This window comes from Pongo pygmaeus, chromosome 3 (assembly GCF_028885625.2).
Source record: "Pongo pygmaeus isolate AG05252 chromosome 3, NHGRI_mPonPyg2-v2.0_pri, whole genome shotgun sequence".
NCBI classification, from domain to species: domain Eukaryota; kingdom Metazoa; phylum Chordata; class Mammalia; order Primates; family Hominidae; genus Pongo; species Pongo pygmaeus.
The window spans coordinates 84690143-84715873 of NC_072376.2; the positions used below are offsets into that span (position 1 = coordinate 84690143).

The 25731-nt window shown below is 36.8% G+C and overlaps 1 protein-coding gene across 2 annotated transcripts in view; it reads right to left on the minus strand.

Annotated features, from left to right (window-relative positions):
- The window catches only part of ADAMTS3 (ADAM metallopeptidase with thrombospondin type 1 motif 3), a 281972-nt gene that overhangs the window by 239133 nt on the left and 17108 nt on the right, over nucleotides 1–25731 (minus strand). For both annotated transcript variants that reach the window (XM_054486086.1, XM_063663751.1), the window contains exon 3: nucleotides 21506–21912. In XM_054486086.1, the coding sequence (XP_054342061.1) occupies nucleotides 21506–21912 (407 nt within the window). The remainder of the gene's footprint in view (nucleotides 1–21505; nucleotides 21913–25731) is intronic.

The following is a 25731-nucleotide window of genomic DNA, read 5'->3' on the forward strand; positions in this document are numbered from 1 at the left end:
CTAGCCCTTCAAGGGCTTTACCCAAAGCAGGAAATTGCTGTGCTGCTCCACGGCTTCCCTACACCGATGCCCAGGCAGCTGGCCAGTTCACTAACCCCTTCCCTGGCCTCTTCCCTGGCCTTGCAAAGACAGCATAGTCAGTACTACCCTGGCCCCACCGTAACCCTGGCTGGCTTGAGAAAAGTTGGCAGAGAGAGTCCAGGGTTGTGCTATTTAAAGCTATAAGCAGCTACTGTGGATGGAGATGAGCTGCTTTAGCAGCAGAGGATAAGGCCAGCCGCGTAAGATTTTCACTTGCCCTAATGAAATTCACTCACCTGCTGAAGTTAGGGTACCCAAATTTGATAGAAAACAGCTCAGTTCCACTTATTAATTACTAATTCTCAGCTAGCTATCCCATCTGGCAATATTTTTTCATTGTTAAATTGCCTGATTGCAAATCGTTAAATTAAATTTTCCTCAAAATATACTAATAAATATATATAATATAAATATACATATAAAACAGTCTACTAATTAGTAATTAATAAAATATACTAATGAAATTTATGTGTGTGTGTGTGTGTGTAGAGTCCATGTAGGTTTTTGCTGTGTACACATCAAAATACCCACAGAAAAATATATATATACATATATACACATATATATACATATATACATATATACACATATATATACATATATACACATATATATACATATGTATGTGTATATATATATATATAGAGAGAGAGAGAGAGAGAGAGAGAGGAATCCATATATGTATCTATGTTTCAATCCAAGCTGCCCACACTATCTCAAATATTAGGTATGACCACTGTGAACCAGGATAAAATAATGGTCAAAAGCACAGGTTCTGAATGCAGGTATCAGTGTCTTCAGTGAAACACAGGATAAGATAATTCTCTGGATTTTTAATCTGTAAGTGGCAATTGTTGACAAGATTAAGATGATTCCTATAAAGGACAGACCTTTGCTTGGAACACAATAGTTAGTATTCATCAGTTTTAACTAGTGTTAGCATTATGATAAAACATCTATGGTAACTCAAGACAACAATTGTAGCAGTATAGTTTTCTTCTAAAATCATTATCTCAGCCAGCCCTGACAATCTGACCCTATGGTCTCCTTGTGCTCTTACTTCTCAAAATGGGCTTGACAGGTACTTTATCAAGGGAACTCCTCTTCATCCTTAAAAGCTCAGCTCAACTAGCATTTCCTTAGAGAAACCTTCTTTGACCCTTAGCCTAGGTCAGATAACACTGTTACTTATTTCAAAAAGCAGCATACATTTTCCTTATAGCATTTATGCCAGCTTATTATTTACTTAGTTCAGTGACTTTTAAAAAAATAACACCTGTATTTCCCACTCTAACCTCATGGGGGCAAATACTATGCCTGCTTTTGCTCATTGTTGCATCCACAGCAATGAAAGTATCAGGTACACAGTAGGTGCTCAAGAATACTTATGGAATGAATCAATGACTCAGCCAAATTCTATCTAGATGTCAATCTATTTATATCCTCCCAAGAAGCAGAGAGAGTAAGAATTTGGTCACAGAAAAATAAAAGAATCCTGGAAGTGTCCCAGAGGAATAAAAGTTAGAAAAAACAATACTTGTCCAAAACAAGTCAAACAATCCAGAAACCAAAGAGGCATGGCTTTCTTTTTTTTTTTTTTTTTCCTCCAGCTTTATTGAAGTTCAATTTATAAATACAAATTGTATATATTTATATTATTGAGTATGCTTGAACACCATAAATATACGTATACATTGATACATATATACTTCATGATTACCACAATCAAGCTTAGGCAACATATCCTTTACCTCACATAGTTATCTTGTTTTTTTTTGTGGTGAACAAGTACTGATTTTTTTAACATAGGTTTTCTGACAAAACTATGATAGGCATGGCTTTCTGTACTTGGCTTGAGAACCCTCCTAACATTCCATTACGAAGAAACTTTAAAAGAAGCACAGGGTTACAAGGCCGAGCTCTGGGTACCAAGAGGAAGGAAGGACAGGAATTCTACCCAGAGGAAGAATTCATCCAACTAAGAATCCTGAAACCTAGAGGGCGATAGGGAGCAGAGTGTAGTGTCATCATATTTATGTTCTGTGTCTTCATTCAGTCAGTAACTCACCAGAGCACCTACCACATGAGATGTAGTGCCTGGACTTGTGGATACAGAAGTAAGCATGACAGACACAGTCCCCACTCTCACGGAATTTCCACTTTATTTCAGAGGAGAAACAGGACATTAAACAAGTAATGTACATGTGGCCAGTGCTCACAGAACTACAAGTTGCTGTAGTAATAACACTGACTGAAAAGTCAGTATATACACATATTTTGTATTTGTCCAAGGAAATAATCCCAAGAATATTTTTATGATGTCTCTTTTTTTTAATTCTCTCTTTAAAAAAAAAGTTTCCATGCTAATTTGTATTGGTTTCTGTTGCTTAGCAGGAGTAAACTAATTTAAGAGACACACTATATATCTACTTTTAGGTTGAACTCAAGTGAGGATTTGGTCAAGATGATTTCAAAGTAGCTAAAAGAGAGTATTTTAAATGTTCTGACCACAAAGGAATGATAAATATTTGAAGCAATTAATACATTGATTACTGATTTTATCATTCTATGGTGTATACACATAAGAAAATATCACTTTTACCCCATAAATATATGCAATTATTGGTTGTCAATTAAAACTAAAAACTAAAAAAAAAAAAAAACAGATGCTGCTTCTCCTTCACTAGCTTGTACGTGAAAGTAGATGAGATGGAAAATGAGAGGAAAAAATAACTTATGCAAACAAAAGCATAAAAACACTACTCAGGAGGATGGAATTTATTTATATAAAATCTTAGGTACCTCAAAAAGTTTCAAGTTCGTAACACTCTCTTTATTTTATGAAAGTTACACACAAGGGAAAACTGAAAACATCAAAGGAAAGCCCTCAATTCACCTCTCAAGAATGGTATTTAATTCTCCATTCCAAAATCCATACCAATCAGTCTGTCAATATTAATTTGTCGAGTACACACTGTATGCCAAGAATTGTTAAAACCCCAAGGAAAGAGTTCTCCTCAGTAGACCCATGCCTTCCCCAACAATAAATGTAAATAAAAAATGTAATATAAATTTGAGATGCCAATAATGGCTAAAGAGAATATCAAAAGCACCAATATACAGTAAAGTAATTAGGGTTTCTGCTTTAGCTAGAATGGTCAGGAAAATCCTTTTTGAGGAAATATAATTTAAATTAACACTCAAATGATGAATATGAACCCCTATTTATTATAAAAGTCCAGAAAAGAATATTCTTACAGAAGAAAAGCTGATCCAAAAGGCCAGAGGCAGGAAAATTTTAAATTGTTTGAAAGACAAAAAGGCCAGAATGGCTGAATACAGTAAACGAAGTAATGAGTCGAGGGAAAATGACATCAGGGAAGTATACTGAAACCAGATCTTGTAGAACAGTGGCTATCAAAATGTAGCATCATATGGGAACTCTTAGAAATGCAAACTTTCAGGCCTCTCTACAGACCTGCTGAGTCAGAAACTCTGTGGTGGTGCCCAGAAATCTGTTTTAGCAAGGCTTCCAGGGGATTCTGATGCCTACTAAGATCAGTGGCCTCTTGAAGAGAACAGTAATTCTCAACCCTAGTTATATATTAGAATCATCTGTAGAAGCATTTAATCTACTTATGCTGAGCCTTACCCAAGACCAAATGAATCTCTATATCTGATGATGGGATCTCGATATATACACGTATGTCGAGATGCTGCATAGGTGTGAAGCCTGGCAGCAATATATATATATATGCTCTTTAGGTATATATATATGCTCTTTAGGTAATTTTGATACACAATGTTTATTGCAAACACTGAAATGGAGTCTTAAAAGTCATAGTAAGATGTTTGGAATTTAATGAGAAGCCACCGAAGTCTTGTAAACAGAACATTTTATCAAACTTAGAAATGCCAATTCAGCTTCTATGTAAAGAAGGGGGCAATAATTGACCGAAAACACCAGTCAGGAGGTCATTGTCATATCCAGGGAAAAGATGACAGTGGTTTTGTCCAAAGTTGTAACATTGGAGATATAATAAGTAGATTCAAACATATTTCATAGAGAAACCTAAAAATGTATTATGGATTTGATAGGAGATATTTGAGGGAAAAAAAAGAAGAGTCTAGGATAATAAGAATCTAGGTTTTTGGCCTGAGAAATGGTGCCCAACTTTTCTTTTTGGAGGAAAGCATTCAGGTGTGTCTATCAAGGGTTGATCTTTGGCCAGGTTAAATTTAGACAGCCAAGTGGAGATGCTGAATTGGCTGCAGAATATACATACGATTCTGGAGCTCAGAAGAGAAGTCAGAGCCAAACCCAGACACATACAAATCATCACTGTATAGGTGGTATTTGAAGCCACGGAATCAGATGAGATCTCTAGGTTGAGAGTAGAAATACAGGAGAGGGTTGGGTAAAGCACAGAGCTGGTGTAGAAACAGGGTACGTGGCTGGCTTGTGGGAGCCCAAGGAGAGTGATGGTCCTCAGGCTGTTGAAGCGCAGGACAACTGAAGATCTTAGGCTTTCTCTGTTGCCTTGTGGCACAGTTCTACCCAGTTCATGGAGGCAAAATGGCTTTAGAAACTCACGAGCATTTCTTAATGACTACTGGCCACCAAATAACAGCACCAATATCCCCTTCAAAGCTCCACCTTATACCAGGGAATCTTTCCCTGAACCAAATGAGGAAACCAAGGATCAGACACATTAGGTGGCTTGTCTAAGTTCACACAGTTTCTGTATGCTGCCAGAACATGGCCTGGGGAGATGGCACTCATGTGTGCCTACAAAGAACACGTAGCTTCCAAGAAAGGGGGACTAAAAGAGGGAGTTAAAGTTGTGCAAAGTTAATCCAATCTGGGACTGACAGGTGCTGAGTCAAACTGGCAGGGATTATGACTGAGCATTGGGAAGGGGCCAGATACTATTACAGACAAAAAAAAAAAGTTGAAATTCCTTACCAGAAAAAGGAAATCAGCTAGGAAAAACCAGTATCCAGTACCATTGCACACAAACAAGAAACAGACAGTAGAGTTTTAGAGTCTGTCAGTAACTGAGAGCGTGATAGAAATGCAAACTTTCAGTCCCATCTGCAGACCTACTAAATCAGAAACTCTGAGGTGGAACCCAGAAGTCTGTTTTAATAAACGCTCCAGGAGATCCTGATGCCCACTAAGGTCAGAAGCCCCTTAGGGAAAACAATGATTTTCAGCCCTATTGCATATTCCTCAAATGCAACACAGGAGGACTTTCCAGGGAAATGGAAATCATCAATAGAGCTGGCACAACACTCCTATCTTGAAGTAACTTGGTGCTTCCCTAACAGTCCATCTAAGGGACAGTTCCTTCTGCTCTTAATAATTTAATATGCGCGCACACACACACACACACACACACGTATAACTTTATATATATCTATCTTTACACTAATTATAATACAGTCATGTGTTGTTAATGACTAGGATATGTTCTGAGAAATGCATTAGGTGATTTCATCACTACATGAACACGATATGATGTACTTACACAACCGTACATAGTATATCCTACTACATATCTACTACATACCTAGGCTGTATGGCACAACCTATTGCTCCCAGGCTGCAAACCTACACAGCATGCTACTACACTGAATATTATAGGAAACTGTCATAACATAGGAAGTATTTGTGTATCTAAACATATGTGAACATAGAAAAGAAATAGTAAAAATACGGTATAAAAGATTTAAAATGGTACACATATATAGGGCACTATATGGAGCTTGCAGGACTGGAAGTTGTTCTGGGCAAGTCAGTGAGTGGTAAGTAAAAGTGAAGGTCTAAGTCGTTATTGTAGGCTCCTGTATAAACACCACACTTAGGCTACACTAAATTTATTTTTAAAATATTTTTCTTTCTCCAATAATAAATTAACCTTAGCTTACTGTAACTTGTTACTTTATAAACTTATAATTTAAAAAAATGATTATTTTATAATTATACTTAGCTTAAAACACAAACACATTGTATATCTGTATAAAAATATATTTTCTTTATATACCTATTCTATAAGGCTTGTCTAATTTTAAATTAAAAAAATTTTTTTTTGGTTTTTAAACTTTTTTGTTAAAAATGAAGACACAAACATACACATTACCCTAGACCTACACAGAGTCAGAGTCTTCGATAAAACTGTCTTCCAATTTCACATCTTATCCCACTGGAAGGTCTTCAGAGGCAATAACATGCACGGAGCTGTCATCTCCTATTATAACAATGCCTTCCTCTGGAACACCTCCTGAAGGAACTGCCTGAGGCTGTTTTACAGCCAGCTTTTTCTTTCTAATAAGAGAAGTACACTCTAAAGTAATGATTAAAAAGTATAGAACAGTAAATAAACTCGTCAAGTACATAATTGCAGGTGCTATACTTTTGATGTGACTGGCAGCGCAGTACATTTATATGTATACATATATGTACCTATATGTACCTATGTATATATACATATATGTACATATACATAGGTACATATACATAGGTACATATACATATGTACGTATACATAGGTACATATAGGTACATATATGTATATATACATATATGCACATATACATATATATGTATATGCACATATATGCACACATGTATATATATTTTTTTCTTTACACTGGTTATTTCCACATCTCATTAGAAGACAAGCTGAAACATCTTCCAAAGCTGTAATAGCAGTTAGGTCCTCTGAAGCCTTCAAGTACACAGAGCTTATTCAGAATTAGAGAATTAAAAAATACGTTTTAAAAAGTAGAAAAAGTGCTATTATAAAGTACCTATATCTCAGCATTTGAAATAGTAAACATTTATACACGCAATTTCTTTTGCAGGCCATAATTAATGAGTAATAGTTAATTTGATGCTTTGATCTCTTCCTTGGCCAGAAGGACACTGTCCATAAAAACAAATCAGAAGACAAATTTAGATATTGTCATAGAACATCACAGTCCCCGGCTGGGCACGGTGGCTCACGCCTGTAATCCCAGCAGTTTGGGAGGCCAAGGTGGGTGGATCGCGAGGTCGGGAGATCGAGCCCATCCTGGCTAACACGGTGAAACCCTGTCTCTACTAAAAATACAAACAATTAGCCGGGCGTGGTGGTGGGTGCCTGTAGTCCCAGCTACTCGGAAGGCTGAGGCAGGAGAATGGCGTGAACCCGGGCGGCGGAGTTTGCAGTGAGCTGAGATTGCGCCACTGCACTACAGCCTGGGCGACAGAGCGAGACTCTGTCTCAAAAAAAAAAAAAAAAAAAGAAAAAAGGAACATCACAGTCCCAGAAGGAACCTCAAAAACTTAATAGTTAATGATTTCCTAATTCTAGCTCCCTAGATCTTAAGGGACCAGTGGAAGCAGTAATGAAGATCTGAGAATGAATGTCATTGTTTCATAAGACTGGACAAAATGGTACAGGTCTATGAATAAGTTGTTTTATTGGAAAGGGGAATCAACCAGTGTAGAGGAAGAGTAATTTGTACTCATAGTGATCTTTGACCAGAAATTTTGTATGTTTTTATGTTACTAAAAAGTAGAAAAAGTGATCATTACACAGTTTGGTTTACAAAATATTTTAAATAACATTCAACAAATGGAACAAAAAGAATCACTGACCTAATTCAAACTCCTGGTTTTTAAGTATGGAAAAAAGTAGCAACATAGTGCCACAAATACAGCCCATATTTCAAACATTCTCATAGATGAACACGTTCCTAAATTTTTTTTCCAAGCACAACATATAAAAAGAGATCCCTTTCTGAAAATTTTAGATCAATGGTTAGGGTCTAGAACCAATATGGCTCAAAGAGTCTAGAACAAATATGGCTCAAAGTGAACCAATATGGCTCAATATTAGTGTCTAGAACCAATATGCCTCAAAGTCTTCTCTCATTTTTATATGCTAAGTCTAGGTGTGACACAACAATTGAAGCCAAAGCTGGAAGTGAGGTGCAGCTGACCAAATAGAGATCTCATGGTGACTTATTTTATCTGGACCCACATCACTATGCTTGGTCTGCTTTCTTGTCCAGGCAGCCAGTTAATACCATTATCAGAGCCAGGTATGCAAAATAAAGGACTGTAAGAAGCCAGGAAGGAAAGTGTAAAATATTGGTACACCCTAAGCAAGGTCAAATATCCTGCAAGCCCAAAGGAAGTATTACCCCAAGACTCCAATCACTATGTTAAAGGCATCCTGTTTCACTGATAATGCTAAATGAAATGTTTCCCATTGTGTTTGGGTTGCTAACATTTGCAAATTCTCTCATTAACTACTGTTCTTCATTTTCTCTCAGGCTTCGTACGATCAGCTCAGAAGTTGACTTTAAGACTGGATCCCATTAGGTTAATGAGACACCCCAGCATCTAACAGTACAGTCCTCTCAATCTATAAATATCTTCTACTTTTAGAGACATCACCAGACAGAAGTAGACCTTCCAGAAGTCTCCTACATTTTAAATTGAGGTTGGAAAGTTTTATCAGCTAGTCAGAACCCCAAAGATCTACTTTGATAATGCAATTCAAGTCTAAAAACTACATTTTCTGGTAATTGGAGCTAGGCACCCTTATGCCACTTCTTTCTTCATTCCTTTCAATTGCCTCCACAGAGGGGCAGAAAACACCCACTCCTTGCTGGATGCTTGTTTTTATGGAAGACTCTAGACCAGAAACAACAAAAAAAGATACAAGGTAGCATATTAAACACCATCACTTAAAAAAAGATAGCAAATAATGAGGTTGGGAAGATTCTGAACAACAGTATAAACCATCTGATGCCATAAAACCCTTTACCCTCTATCCCAAATACATCTCATCCTGAGATTCCTAACTTAAAATATTTGACCAAAACAAAAAGCCTGAGACTAATGTTAAAATTGTGACTTACGCCAGGTTAATTTCTATTCCAGCTAGGGTTTGAACTACATCACACCACTGAAGGAACTGTTTGCTACAGCAGAGGTCATTTTCTATATGGTTATTTGTGACATAGTGCACTACATGGTGGTCAATTGTGTAAAACCTCATTATCGTAATGACAACAGCAATAAGAAGTCTATCATGGGTATTATATTTTTGTCTCAACTCCAAAGATTCAAATAAGTGGAACAATAACTTTCTATATGGTAGAGCTATATATAAATAAGATGGAAAGTGATGGGTTTTTTATCTTTAGAAGTCTTCAGGAAAGCAGAGATTAGCGTAACCCTCAGGGAAGATGATGTTAAAGGAGCCATACATGACGTAGAAAAGGTTATCTTACAATTACAAGGATTTTCACCAAGGTTCTAATTTTGTGGAAGACTGTATTTTCCACAAACTGGCTCACAGGCCGAACTGGGTTACTGCAGCATATCTTATTTTGCAAACTTAATCAGCATTATTATTAATCACAAAATGCTAAAACAAATCATTGTAAATGGAAAAAGAAGAGGATTTCAGTAACGCTGATTTCCTAAGGGCCAGGCTGTGTGGAAGATGCATTAATGCTCTTGGTAATGCCCTAATCTGACAAGCATTACTTCCCCATTTTACTGAAGGAAAGAGACCTTAGCAAGGTTAAATAACTTGCTAAAGGTCATGAGGCTGGTAAGTGATAGAACTGGAACTAGAGTCCATGTTTGTCTAATTCTAAAACAACACTGTGATCAATCCCAACATGAGTCCTTTCCTTTGACCATTTTACAAAAGGCTTGACTTCTGTCATCAACAGTACTTACTTTTTTAAAAAACTGAACTCTCCCAAAGTATCATAACTCAGAATAATTTGGCCACTATGCATTTTCATTCATGCTTATTGATTATTCCCACTAAAAAACCCCAAATTTAATATATTCTAAACATTTTATAAAATTAAAATGTAACAGGTAAGATTCTAAAAAGATGATAGAATAGGAAGCACCAAGAATTTCCCAACTAAGGCAACAATCATACTGGCAGAATCTGTCTGATGATAGGATTTTGGAACTCTGTAGTCTACTGAAGGCTTACCACTTCCAGGGGAAGACTCAGGTAATAAATTATAGTTAATTTTAGTCAACTTCAGCTCTTAGCACAGTAGCAGTTACCAGTACCCCAACCCTCAGCCCTGTGGCAGGCAGCTGTGCACATATTTCTAGAGCAGCTTGTATAAAACCTGCAGGAGCAAATGTGGGCAAAAAGGGCCTTGTTCTCCAAATATCTGGGATCCATGCCCTGATCACTGATGCTTCTGATCATGGAGATTTAGACAAAGAGTGACAGCCTTTTTTGTTATTCCCTGCATTGTTGCAAATTCCTCCTCATCTGACTGAAATGATTTTTAGGGAATTTAAAGAGACAGCATTTTTTTTAATTTTTCTCTTTTTCTCCTTTTGTGAACCAGAGATTGAATACTAGGATAGTCAAAAGCAACTACATATACAAGAAAAATTTGAAAGTCATTGTGCATGCCCAGGGAAAGGCACAGGCTCAGAAAAGACCTGAGAAGACCTTAAGTTTACAGTTCAGCCTAATCTTCAGAAAAGAGGCACCCTACAACAACTACAAACAAATAAACAACAACAACAACAAAGCAAACAGCAAGCCGTGAGGAATGGGAGGAAATCTGATTTCCAGAGATACAACACTATTAGGTTCAGAAGCTCAGTTTAAAACCAAAAATCACAAGGAGCACAAAGGAACAGAAAAGTATGATCCATTCAAAGGAAAAGAAAAAAACAATAGATAGTGTTCCTAAACAAGACCTAGTGGCAGTAGTAGCAGATCTACTAGACAAATACTTTAAAACAACTGTCTTAAAGATGTTTAAAGAATTAAGACACACATGGAGAAAGTCAAGAAAGTGATATATGTAAAGAAATGAAAACATCAAGAAAGACAGAAATTCTAAAAAGAAACCAAAAAGAAATTCTGCAGTTGAAAAGGAAACTAACTGTACTGGAAAATTCACTAGAGGAATTCAAAGGCAGATTTGAGCAAGTAGAAAATTAGTAAACTTGAAGGGAGGACCATGGAAATACCAAGTCTGAGAAAGAAAAAAGATTGAAGAAAAGTGAACAGAGCCTAAAGGACCTGTGGAACACTATTAAGCAGACCAACATACATATTGTGGGAGATCCAGAAAGAGCAGAGAAAAAGGAAGAAGCAGAGAAAACATCTGAAGAAATAATAGCTGGAAACTTGCCAAATTTGATGAAAGACATAAGTATAAACATCTAAGAAGCTCAATAAACTTCAAGTAGCATGAATTCAAAGAGACTCACACCAAGATACATTGTAATTAAATTGCTGAAAGACAAAGACAAAGAGAGAATTTTTAAAGAAGGAAGAGAGAAGTGATTCATCACATTACAAGGGATCCTCAAGACAATCAGCAGATTTCTCATCAGAAACTTTTAGATTCCAGAGGCAGCAGACTGATATATTCAGAATGCCAAGAGAAAAAAAAAAGGTATACCAAGAATCCTAATTTGGCAAAACATCCCTTCAAAATTGAGGGAGAAGTTAAGACATTTCTAGATAAATACAGGCTGAAGGAGTTCATTACCACTACACCTTCTGCAATAAATGCCAAAGACTTTTTTTTGGCAGAAGTTGAAAAACCCATCTTAAATTTCATATGGAATCTCAAGGGAACCCAATCACCAAAACAAACCTGAAAAAAAGAAGCATAAAGCTGGAGGACTCATACTTCCTGATAACAAAACTTACTACAAAGCCACAGTAATCAAAATAGAGTTATATTAGCCTAAAGATAAACATATGCAGCAGTGGAATAGAATAGAAAGTCCAGAAATAAATTGTTGCATATATGGTCAAATGATTTCAGAAAGGGGTGCCAAGACCATTCAATTGAGAAAAGACAGTCTTTTCAACAAATGGAGCTTGGAAAACTTGATATCCACATGCCCAAAGCATAAAGCTGAATCCTTACCTAACACCATACACAAAAATTAATACAAAATGGATCAAAGACCTAAATATAAGACTTAAAACTAAAAACTCTTGTTAAAAAAATATATATAGGGCAAAAGCTTCACAACATTGAATTTTGCAATAGATTTCACATCAAAGGCACAGGAAACAAAAGAAAAAATAAATTGGACTTCATGAAAATAAAAAGACTTTTGTGTATCAAAAGACACTATTAACAGAGTAAAAAGGCAACACACAGAATGGAAAAGAACACTTGCAAACCATATATCTGATAAGAGATCAATATCCAGAATATATAAACTCCTAAAACTCAACAAAAAACAACAACCAGATTCAAAAATGAGCAAATGACTTCAGTAGACTTTTCTCCAAAGAAAATATACAAGTGGCCAACAGGCGCACGAAAAGATGTTCAACTTCACTAACCATTAGGGAAATGCATCTCAAAACTATAATAAAACACCACCCACCTCACAACCTTTAGGATGGCTACTATGTAAAAAAAAAAAAGAAAAAAAAAAAAGAAAAACAGAAAATAAGAAGTGTTCACAAGAATGTGGAAAAAAATCAAACTCTGTGCACTGTTGATGGGAATGTAAAATGGTATAGCTACTTATATGGTTTGGCTGTGTCCCCACCCAAATCTCATCTTGAACTGTAATTCCTACAATTCCCATATGTCATGGGAGGAACCTGGTGGGAGGTGACTGAATTATGGGGGTGGGTCTTTCCTGTGCTGTTCTCTTGATAGTGAATGAGTCTCACAAGATCTAATGGTTTTAAACAATGGGAGTTTGCCTGCATAAGCTCTCTCTTTGCTGCCATCCACTTAAGATGTGACTTGCTCCTCCTTGCCTTCTGCCATGATTGTGAGGCTTCCCCAGCCACATGGAACTGTGAGTCCAATTAAACCTCTTTCTTTTGTAAATTACCCAGTCTCGGATACATCTGTATCAGCAGCATGAAAATGGACTAACACAGTAAATTGGTACCAGTAGAATGTGGTGCTGCTGAAAAGATACCCAAAAATGTGAAAGCAACTTTGGAACTGGGTAGCAGCCAGAGGGTGGGACAGTTTGAACGGCTCAGAAGACGACAGGAAAATGTGAGAATGTTTGCAACTTCCTAGAGACGTGTTGAATGGTTTGACCAAAATGCTGATAATGATATGGACAATGAAATCCAAGCTGAGGTGGTCTCAGATGGAGATGAGGAACTTGTTGGGAACTGGAGCAAAGGTGACTCTTGTTATGTTTTAGCAAAGAGACTGGCAGCATTTTGCCCCTGCCTTAGAGATTTGTGGAACTTTGAACTTAAGAGAGATGATTTAGGGTATCTGCTAGAAGAAATTTCTAAGCAGCAAAGCATTCAAGAGGTGACTTGGATGTTGTTAATGGCATTCAGTTTTATAAGGTAAGCAGAGCATAGAAGTTTGGAAAATTTGCCGCCTGACAATGCAGTAGGAAAGAAAATACCATTTTCTGAGAAGAAATTCAAGCTAGCTGCAGAAATTTGCATAAATAACAAGGAGCCAAATGTTAATCCCCAAGACTATGGGGAAAATGTCTCCAGGGCATGTCAGAGGTCTTCACAGCAGCCCCTACCATCACACACCCAGAGGTCTAGGAGGAAAACATGATTTCATGGGCCAGGCCCAGTGTTGTCATGCTGTGTGCAGTGTAGAGACTCATGCCCTGCATCCCAGCTGCTCCAGCCATGACTAAAAGGGGCCAAGCATGGCCCATGACTTCAGAGGGTGCAAGTCCCAAGCCTTGGCAGATTCCACGTGGTGTTGAGCCTGCAAGTGCACAGAAGTCAAGTACTGGTATTTGGGAACCTCCACCTAGATTTCAGAGGATGTATGGAAATGCCTGGATGTCCAGGCAGAAGTTTGCTGCAGGAGCAGCACTCTCATGGAGAATCTCTGCTAGGGCAGTGCAGAAGGGAAATGTCAGGTGGGAGCCCCCACACAGAGTCCCTACTGGAGTACCACCTAGTGGAGCTGTGAGAAGAGGGCCACCATCCTCCAGACCCCAGAATGATATATCCACCAACAGCTTGCACCATATGCCTGGAAAAGCTGCAGACACTCAATATCAGCCCATGATAGCAGCTAGGAGGAAGGCTGTACCCTGCAGAGCCACAGGGGTTGGAGCTGCCCAAGACCACGGGAACCCACCTCTTACATCAGCGTGACCCAGATGTGAGACCTGGAGTCAAAGGAGATCATTTTGGAGCTTTAAAATTTGACTGCCCTGCTGGATTTCGAACTTGCATGGGCCCTGTAGCCCTTTGTTTTGGCCAATTTCTCCCATTTGGAATGACTGTATTTACCCAATGCCTGTACCCACATTGTATGTAGGAAGTAACTAACTTGCTTTGATTTTACAGTCTCACAGGTGGAAGGGACTTGCCTTGTCTCAGATGAGACTTTGGACTGTAGACTTTTGAGCTTATGCTGAAATAAGTTAAGACTTTGGGGGACTGCTGGGAAGGCATGATTGGTTTTGAAATGTGAGGACATGAGATTTGGCAGGTGCCAGGGTGGAATGATATGGTTTGGCTGTGTCCCCACCCAAATCTCATTTTGATTTGTAGCTCCCCTAATCCTCACATGTCATGGGAGGTACTCAGTGAGAGGTAATTGAATCATGGGGGTGGGTTTTTCCCATGCTGTTTTTGTGATAGTGAATATGTCTCATGAGATCAGATGGTTTTACAAAGGGCAGTTCCCCTGAACATGCTCTCTTGCCTGCCACTATGTAAGATGTGCCTTTGTTCCTCCTTTGCCTTCCACCACGATTGTGAGGCCTCCCTAGCCATTGGAACCATGAGTCCATTAGACCTCTTTTTCTTTATAAATTAACCCAGTTTTAGTTATTTCTTCATAGCAGCATTAAAATGGACTAATATACACCCTAAATGTTATTTACTCTGTGTATGTATTCATATTTAGAATAATGACTCAAATTTAATCATAGCTAAAATTATTAACTTTTAATTAGAAAGTATTCTAGTAAAATAGGTAAATTTTATGGTTAAACTTTCCTTAAACATGAATAATTATTGCACCTAATTTACTAGGTTGTTGTGGAAATGAATAAACTAATACATGTAAAATACATGTCTCATCCTAAGACGTACTAAACAAATGTTAACTATTGTTATCATTATTTGTTTTGTTTTGTTTCGAGATGGAGTCTTGCTCTGTCACCTAGGCTGGAGTGCAGTGGCGCAATCTCAGCTCACTGCAAGCTCCATCTCCCAGGTTTACGCCATTCTCCTGTCTCAGCCTCCCAAGTGGCTGGGACTACAGGCACCCACCACCACGCCCGGCTAATTTTTTATATTTATAGTAGAGACAGGGTTTCACCACATTAGCCAGGATGGTCTCGATCTCCTGACCTTGTGATCCGCCCACCTCAGCCTTCCAAAGTGCTGGGATTACAGGCGTGAGCCACTGTGCCCGGCCCCTGTTATCATTATTTTATTGTTATCACTGTCAATCCATTATTAACAGAAACTCATAGTTTAACAATAAATTGTGTTCTGTTCTACCTGTATACCATTCTGGACCAGAATTTGAGATACTACAAACTTCTTTTTATAGTTTTTCTGATTTTCCTAATGAATGTGACTACATGTATAAATAAATGAGGAAAGAGACACTTGGGAGGCAACCTCCAAAGTATGACTCATGACTTCCTTTTCTCATTTCTGTTCTACATAATAAAGTTCTGATTGGGATAGACAAAAAGTGCTTCAGACACTCCAAAATATCAGCTGGAGCTGAAGAGACCAGAATTAGAAACACAACATCCAGTAGAACCAAGGTCTCAACAGCCTTATTTCTAGTTTTTTATTTCACTTAAAAACTTTACTTATTTGGAAACATACAGATTTTGTTGTTCTTTCTTTTCTTCTTCTGCTGCTGCTGGTAATGATACACACATTTGCTTTTTACGGTGTCTTTTTCTCTTGGAAAGATATATGTGTGAGAAAGCATATCATCATTAAAATACTTTCTCAATTTCAAAATAGGATTTTCAGTATAAATAAGCAAGTATTAAGAGGAAACTTCAAAATGTTCATGGAAAATGTGTATTATGAAAAACTATGGATAAATTTCTAAATTATTTTGCACCAAAATAAACTTGTACTAACATCACATGTCTGAACAGATTCTAGTTTAAGGAACTAAGAGGAATAAGATATAAACCTCTCTCTTTTGTAAATTACCCAGTCTCAGGTATATCTTTATCAGCAGTGTAAAGATGAACTAATACAGCTACCATGGGGAACAGTATGGCAATTTTTTTCCAAAAATTAAGAATAGAATGACCATATGATCCAGCAGTGTCACTTCAGGGGATAAATTCAAGTGAATTGAACACACAGTCTTGAAAAGATATGTGTACACTCATGTTAATGGCAGCATTATTCACAGCATCTAAAATGTGGAAGCAATCCAAGTATCTAACAACAGATAAATGAATAAATAAAATGTGACATATACATACAATGGGATATTATACAGCCTTACAAAGTAAGGAAGTTCTGAAATATGCTTCAAAATGGATGAAATTTAAGGACATTATACTAAATGCAATAAACTAGTCCCAAAATGAAAAATGCTATATGATTCCACTTATATGAAGTATTTAGAGAAGTCAAAATTATAGAGACAGTAGAATGGTGATTGTCAGAGGCTATAGGGAGGTAGAAATGGGAAGTAATTTTTTAATAGGTGTAGCATTTCAGTTTTGCAAAATGAAAAGAATTCTGGAGATGGATGGTAGTGATGGTTGCACAACCATATGAATGTACTTAACACCACTGAACTGTATACTTAAAACATGATTAAGACGGTACATTTTATGTGATGTGTATTTTATCACAAAAAAATATTGGAAGAAAAAGTAGGCTATTACAATCTAGATAGTGCATCTCAAAACTTGTCAGGCTAATATATATATATATGTCTTATTTTTCAGTATTACTGAATCTGGAGTTAGATCTCAGTTCAATTATATATTACTGTTTCTTCAATCAATACATGAGAATTTTCAGAAATTATGGAAGATCTGAATCTGTTTACTGACACCTATTTAGGGTGACAAACACCATAAAACTAATAATAATCTCTTGATACATTTAGTAGTAGTTTAGTATTGCTCAAAAATTAATCAACTCTTTTGAAAACAAAGTGTTTAAAATGTCTTGTTTTAGAGGCAGAGAATTCAGCCTACCTTAATAAAAAGCCAAATTGATTTTTCAACCCCTTTTTTTCTTTGCAATTTTATTGTTATAGAGTGACAACAGTAAAGTCTCCCTTTTAAATTGTATTTCTGATCAATCTCTCTATATTTCTAATAGTGTTAAATCATACAACTTAATTTATTTCCAGTACTCTTTGAAGACAAGAGTTACACTTGACCAATCTCAGTATTTACCACAGCAATCAGTGTAACAACTTAATACTAGTGCTTCAAAATGCTTTAACTTGGATCAGGATTCCTAGAATTGAAGATTATTAAGTCAAACCTTGAGGCTGAGTTTAGTTTTCAAGGGGGCTGTGACCTCAGGGCATGATTACTACAAAGGCACCATATCAATTCTGTGCTGTGCTTTTGTTCTTGTTTTAATTATAATTTAACCAGAAGAAAATATTTCAGATGTGCTCAAGCAATATTTTCACAGTTCTTAAAGCATTTCTTTAGTATCTTCAAAAACTTACATTAGTTATAACGACATCATGGTTTTCATGGCATTGAAAAGAATAGAAAGCATTACTTTTCAGGCCAACAATAGAAAGAAAAAGTACTTCCCATGCCTCTTTTATTTTCTGTTTGTCCAGGTCTATCCAAAAAGAAATGTGCAATTTTCCCTAATTTTTAACCATCTTTAAATTTAACTTTTAAAAATTACTATATCAAAGAAGAGATACTTGGGAAAAACTATAATCAAATTGATGTATATAAAAAAACAAACTGTGACCAGGTGGTACTTATAATAATAAATAAATGAATAATTTAAGTTAACTACAAATAACTGTTATTAAAAATTATTATTTAAATTTGAAAACACTTTTTTTTGTTTGTTTGTTAGTTTTCTACTTTATTCCAAGATCACATCCTTGGATATTCTTTGTATAAAATAATTAGTCACAAAAGAGAAATACAGATTTTAAAAAAATGAAAGAGGCTTGACATATGTATGATTCTAGCCATATGAAAATTAGACATGAGATGTGAAAATGATCAAGGACTATGCCAAATCGTCCCTCTTCATCCTGAATAAGCACAAACTGCCTGCCTATTTGAAGAAGGAGGAAAGGTGAATGATGTATCCAATAGCTCAGACCTGGCATAGGCAAGCACACAACACTAGGTACATTCTGTCAGCTCTCAAGGAGCCACTGCTTGACCAAACCTCAGGAAGGGAGCAATGAAGTCAACAGTGGTTCTTCCAGACTAATTAAACTGGAGGACTCTTATCATTCTTCATTCAGAAAGGGGCCAATGTCTGCTGCTTTGTTCCTACTCCCTGGAAATTAAAGGGCATAAGAGCTTTAAGCGTCTTCCAATCCTGGTGTAGCCTGGTGTAGGTACCTGGAGGTGAAACATTGCTTCAGTCCTTTATTCTTGAGACCTTCTAAAGTCTCAAATCAGCATGTAATCCATGAAGGCACAGATATCTCTTCTGTCTCATCAATAACACACACAACACCTTCTGTGGACATCTTCCACGAGAGGAAGAGGTGAAAGGCAACAGGTCTTCAGACATCGAGTTCTCTCATTACAGCAGACATGCAAATGTCAACATGTCGAAATCAGCCCTCAAAAACTTTCTTTTCTAAATCCACTGTAAATAGCTAAAAACTTATGCCTATTTTTAGTATCAAACATTTCATTTACCAGATCAAGCTGTATCACAGCTCATAATCACCAGTCAAATGTTCTCAATCATAGGCATATTGGCTCATATTTTTTAAATGGACTTTTTAAAAAGTGCCTCTGCAGCTAGACTTACTAAAATAGGCATGGCAAGAATATGTTTTTGAAGGGATCAAATCACAGAGCAAAAGTCTTAAGGCAGGTAACTAGGGCTGTTTTCATTGTAACTTTGCAGCTGCCCACAAAGATTTCATTTAGTCCTGCTCAAAATCTAACAAAGGTAAAATGTCTCTGATATTAACCAGATGTGACTATCAGATATTTTAGAAGACAGGCTCTCTTTATGGTTGCCAAATTGTTAACCTCAAGCTTCCAAGAACCCCTACCCTACCAGTAAAGATCTCTGTTAGATGCCTCAGGGAGCTCAACAGTGGTATGAACTGAGGACAAGGCAGGAGGGAGAGTGTTTTGACCAGACCTTTCCTGAGTTTATCCAATTTACACTCTATTTTATTAGATAACCTCTAGTGATTTCATCTGAACGAAGAATTACAAATGTTAAAAAAAAAAAGTTGAAAACTTCTGTCCTAGATAAATCCCCTTGATCTTAAAATCAGCCCACAAGGAAATCACTGAGCTAGGTAACCCAGTAGAGCCATTAGCTAGTCAGTTCTTCCACTCACAACCAGTTCCCTCTGATGACAGTCCAGAGGAATTAGCAAGGCAATACTGTTCTAGCAAGTTGAAAAAAATCCAGTTTCTTTAGATTATGAAACACATCACATAAAGCCTACTAACCGAAAAAACCTTTATTTTGGCAAACTGTAGACCACAAAATATGATTGTGAGCTGCCACTACTCACAGGGGAGATTTTATGGTGTTAGAGAGTAAATGCCAGGACTCTGTGGGAGAAATCTATTTCATCTGGGATTCCCAGCCAGAAGTGTCTTCCCAAGAAGCGTGTAAAATGCCTGCCATTGTCATGACTCCTGACCACCAGACTCTCATTTCAAAGGCGTAGAAGTAGAGAGGAAAAGCACATCAACACCCCCTTGCCAAAGACCACCAGAAGCACGTCTTTAGTTAACAAGCTGGGTTTATTACATGTTGCTGAGATGGAGAACGTACAGCAGAGGGAATCATGAGCATCTCAGTAAGAGACTGTTGAAAAGAACCTATTATTAACAGCATTTGGGCTTTGGTTGGGTAATTTTGAGAAGAGTCTAAGGAAGTAGAGCATTTTTCTAGATTGGATGCTGTTAGAAAATGGGGACAATTCTATGATTGAATATCTCAATAATTCTTACCTATAATTAGGGCAGACTAGAGCAAGGATAAAGCTGTAATTGGTAAAGGATTAGCAGTCACTCAAACATGATAATATTGACTGAGAACAGGAAAGGGTCAATGCTAGACAGAAAAAGAAATTGTTCTTGATTGTTCACACTGGGTAGGAATCATTGTCAATTCCTTTGTACAGGAAACCCTGTTGATTTCAGAAACTCACTGAGTAATATCTATGTCTAGATCATATTCCAGGTCATAGCTCCATACGTCACTCAAGGCATTCTTCTGTCCTCTTTGATAAAGCCTATATTAAATTGCCTTTCATGTGATCATTTCATACAATTACCTGGATAGGTAATATGATGATTTCAGTCACATTTCTGATGTCCAGAGTGGGCAAAATCAGCTAAGTGTCACTGCCTGTTTCTCAAACTATCTATGGTGAAGAAACAGTTTTTCTCCCCAGTCAGTACCAGACTAGTATTTTTGTACATATAAAATAAATACAATTCGATAAAATAAAAACTAATTACTAGAATAATAAAATGAAAAAAGACAGAAAACACCAACCCATTTTTAAAACTTATTATTAGACCCAACAGACATACATTAACTGTCAAAATTGCTATAAAAGTTCCTAAAAACTTAGCCTTACTATTGGTATTTGTCTTGTCACAAACCTGAGTCTACATAGCACACTTAACCCTCAACCACAAAACTGAAAAGCAACATATGGGTATTAAATTTGAAAATGAAGAATCGAAGCCACCACACAGAAAGTATTGCATCTTGTGTTCATAAAGTAATGTTATTTGGACAAATTCTGACAGAGAATCTGTTCATTTCCCACATTAGCATTCTGTGAGGAAGCTAAAGAACACTTTCAAAATACTTTATGAAGATATCCAAAGTTTCCACATAAGGAGGAAAATACGGTCATTTTGAAGGAATCTATGCTTCTTTGGAAAGTTTTCAGAATACTTTGAACAAAATAAGGAAATAAAATCTTCCAATGTAATACAAGGAAAAACATTAACAAAAAAATGCTAAAATATTTGTCTTTTGCTTCTTGGAATAATGTCATCTTCGCATTATTCCAAGAAACAAAATTGTCACAAATTAAGCCAAAATGCATATCTTTGACAGCAAAATGCTTTCTAGTGTCTTTTTCTGAACTTAAAATGTAACATAACAATGAAGCCTCCTTTCCACCTCCACCTTCCAAACTATGCAGAAGCCATAGCTGCACTCCCAGCACCTGCAAACGCATATGCACAAAACAGAAGGAGCCTTACCAGACCATCACAGTTGCTGATGGCAACAGAGGTTCCTGGAATGTCCACGATGTCACCAACATAAGCACAGTTAGTCCGCAAAGGCTCTGTTTTCCGGATTCTATACGTAGCACTTCCTGGTTGATGGTTGTCAATGGGATCGGTTATATTCCCAGGCACCAGAGATGTCTCATGCCACTCCACAACAGCCCCAGGAGCTACTAGTTGAGTGTTGGGCTTTAGTCGCAGATGAAAATCTTTTCCAAATGCCGTGATGTTAAAGAACAACTGCTCAGGGTTGGAAGACACGTCCCTCGCTGACCTCTTTTTGTGACTCGCAGAAAGAGTATGGGAGAGATAGCGTCCTTCTAGATTTGTGCTGACTGGAGTCACCAGCTCATACTCTCTGTATCTCTTTATTGGTAAATCTGTGGGGTGAAAAACAGAACTGTCAAACCCTGTACAATAAGAGAACACAGGAGAACATAACACAGACAAAACCTGCCCACCTCACAAGACCATATTTCAATGTGCATAATATAGACATTCCTGAATCAGCTCATAAATATTAAATTTTGAGGAAAAAATCATTTCTCAAATGCACTTAAGTAACCCTGTGTTCAATGAATCATTTTTTTAATTAAAATAGTATTAAAATTACATTGTAAATATTTACATCTCATTAATACATTTGTAAACACGAATATAATGTGTCCATAAACTATAAATGGCTTGCTTAAAATCAAGGCATACCCTTAATTAATTATTGGCATAACTGACATCTGCTAAAAACTTTTAACAAGGTTATTATGTAGAAAAAAAATTCTGATTGTTTTCATTTTTCCCTGTAGAAATCCTGGAATTTAGACTAATTACAATAACTATATTACATGAGTCTGTAATGTATACACTGTAGCTTACAATGCTGTAATTTATACACATTTTTTCCACCGTAACGAACCTAACAACCATACTTCACAGGTGAGAAAACTGAGATTCAGGGGTAGGAGGTCCTATGTCCAAGGTCAAACAACTGCAAAGCCTGAATATAAATCCAAGTTGTACTCCTAAGCCCATACACTCATTCTATCCTACCATGCTTTCCTCCATAAACCTCCATTTTTAGAAAATTAGAAGAATGGGTAAAGAAGACATAATAATCTTTAAATCAAATATGCAGGTACTGGTTAGTCAAGAGGGAACAGTATTCTCATTTTGCACCTTATTCCTTAAGTGGGACAGATATCTATTAGAATATGAAAGAGTATTTGGGACCCACCTTACAATATGGGCAGACACTTATATGTTAAACTGAATTTCACAATTAGCACTTGAACCCCTGGCTTAGCCAAATGTGAGTATTTTGTCTATCAAAATGCAAACACCCTTGGGAAAGAGAACACATTAAAGGAACCATTATAGGAAAGATTTTAAGGCCACAGGACAATGGATACTAGAGAAGGAAACAAGCAGCAGGGCAACAAGGGTAAAAAAAAAAAAAAAAAAAAAAGAAGAAGAAGGCATAGAAAGGAAAATCTAAAAACACGAACTAAAAAGTTTCCCACTTTCACAATTCTAGCCTTACGCTAATCCTATAGTGTGTTAAAGTGCCCTAAAAAATGATATGATTCACAAAACTGCTCACCTATGGAAATCACAAGTTTTGTCATCCAATAATGTATTTAGAGCATGAGATCTGTAAATGAACCTATATCTTATGCTCATAAAGTATCCTTGCAGAATCACTATTTTCATTATTTTCTTGCTTTTTAAAAACCTCAGGCAATAAGTGAAATGCCAGAAGACAAATAAAGGCGTTTACTTGTGCAACATGTTAATTCTTTCTGTGCATGTTTGTTATAATTATGCCTCTTACAATTACTAATGTATTTAAATGAACTATCCCATTTTACTAAATGCATACAGCAAGCAACACTTGTAAATATTTACTAGGCAAAGCAGCAGTGAGGACTGTAGTATGAGTCAAGTGAAGCCTGATTCCAAAACTGGACAGACAGTGTAATCCCTGCTGAACTAGACTAGGCACCAGTATAAACACAGACTTGGTCTTCCAAGAAGGTTGTGAGGAAGATTTGGTCTTCCTCCATGGTGAATACTTTTATAAACTCTGGTTTAGAGAGAAAAAAAAAACTCAAAATATAAGAGAATGAGCACAAGTGTCACAGGTGCAGAGTGACAGACGGGAAAGTTTCCAAAGTAAGGAGATGAATCAAGCCCTTGTATGTGTACTGACAAAACATAGCCCAAATTAACTACAAATTCCTTAAAGACAAAGAACTCCCCATTCAGCTTGGTACTCCCAATATCATCATACAAGATTTTGTATGTGTCAGGGTATCTTGTCAGTTGGATTTGTTTGATGCATATTAAGTTAGTAATACCAGTAACCAGAGAACACTGGCCTTGTCTAAGCTGACTTACAAAACACACTGACTTACAAAACATATTACCCAGGCCCATGAGTGTCTGGCTGTTCCAATAATCTCAGTTATAGCTTTTTCTCTAACCATCGGCCGACCGTTTCAAGGGAAAGAGGAGGCAGTGCTTAATTTCAATGTATGGATTTCCCATCTCCACTGAAGGGAATTCACAAAACCAAAGTCTAAATCAGTATATTGTACTGATGCATGGATTAAGTGACTAGAGAACAAGAACATTTAGAAAAACACAGGGAGCCTTCTCCATACCCAAAAGGATACTCACAGCCTCATACATACAGTAAGCCATACATCCTAGATGTATGTTCCATTTTTACACTGTCAGGTAATATGTTCTAAATTTTTATTCAAAATAAGAATGGTATGTTTCTATAAAGCTTTATTTTCTCTAATGCTAAATAATAAATCATTCCTAAAAAGTATGCATAATAAACATTTCTTAAATTAAATGTTTGAATGAGTCATTTTTCTGTTGGCAATTAAGGTAATGAGGAAAAGATACGATTGGCAACCCTTTGGATTACCATCTCCTGGATGGTAGTTAATGGAACTACCCAGTCACCTGTCATTTATTAGCAGAAAAAGCTCCAAGCTCTATGATTTGTGTTTGAGAATATATCATCTCTAATACTCACAACAATCACAGTAGGTAAATCCTATTACCCCTATTCTATAAATGAGAAAGCAGACTTAGAAGGCTTGACAGATATAAGCAAAGAGCCAAAGGAAAATTCCAGTTCTCATCATTTTGACTCTGAAGACCATGCTCCTATGCTCTCGTTCATTTCTGAAAAATGGAGCATCTTGCTGTCAAAGTCTAATTTAAGATCTGATTTATAAAAGAGAACTATCACAAGAATTACTATGTTCTACTGACCTGCAGCCAGTCAACCAATTTTTCCTCTAGTGTAGCATCAAAAATTTCTGTAAAAGGCTCTTAAATTCTAGGTTTTGGAGGGAGAAACTGGGAGGAAGGGCAGAAGCTCAAAGCAATCAAAAGAATTTTAATCTCAGATTACAATCACAGAAGTAAACCAAATTATATCCAACGTTAATTTACTGCATTCATAATTTTCACATTTTACAGGCCCAACTACTTTCACAAAGCAGGAAAGCCTATGGTTATTGAATGAACTGCAAAGTCAGAAAGCAGTAAGTTAAGTCCACTTGTGATCTTCAGCAAGTTATTTACTTTCTCTTAGGCTCAGTTTCCTCAACTGTTAACTGGAGGTTAGTAATAGTTACAACTTCATAGGTTTGGTGAGAGTTTTACATAAAATCATGTAGAAGATTCAATAAATATCAGCTATTACTAATTTAAGTGTAAGTTAGCCACTCATTAAAATAATGTTGTGGTTCAACTTTAAAGTTAGAAACTATAAAACTGTTAGCTGAGGTGGCTGAGGGGCCACAGTAATAGGTATATGAAGGTTTTTGTGGGCCATAAGTTCCACAGGCACAATTTCGAATGTGCTTCTTAACTGTTCTCCTTGCTTCTGCTCTTCCCCTTAATGGATTATCCTCAAAATAGAGCCAGAATAATTAAAGTGTCAAATCTTATCACTCTTCTCCTCAAACCCATCCCACTCAAAGTAAAATGGCTCATAAGGTCCCAGGGCTTGAAGCTGGGGATTCTCACATCTCAAAGATTTTGTACTTGCTGATTCCTCTGCCAAAGGATCTTCCTCTCAGCTGCCTGGCTCACTCTCTCAATTGCTTCAGACTTTTGCTTAAATGTGACCCTCTCAGTGAAGTCTTTCCTGACCACCAGCAACCATTTTACCCTCT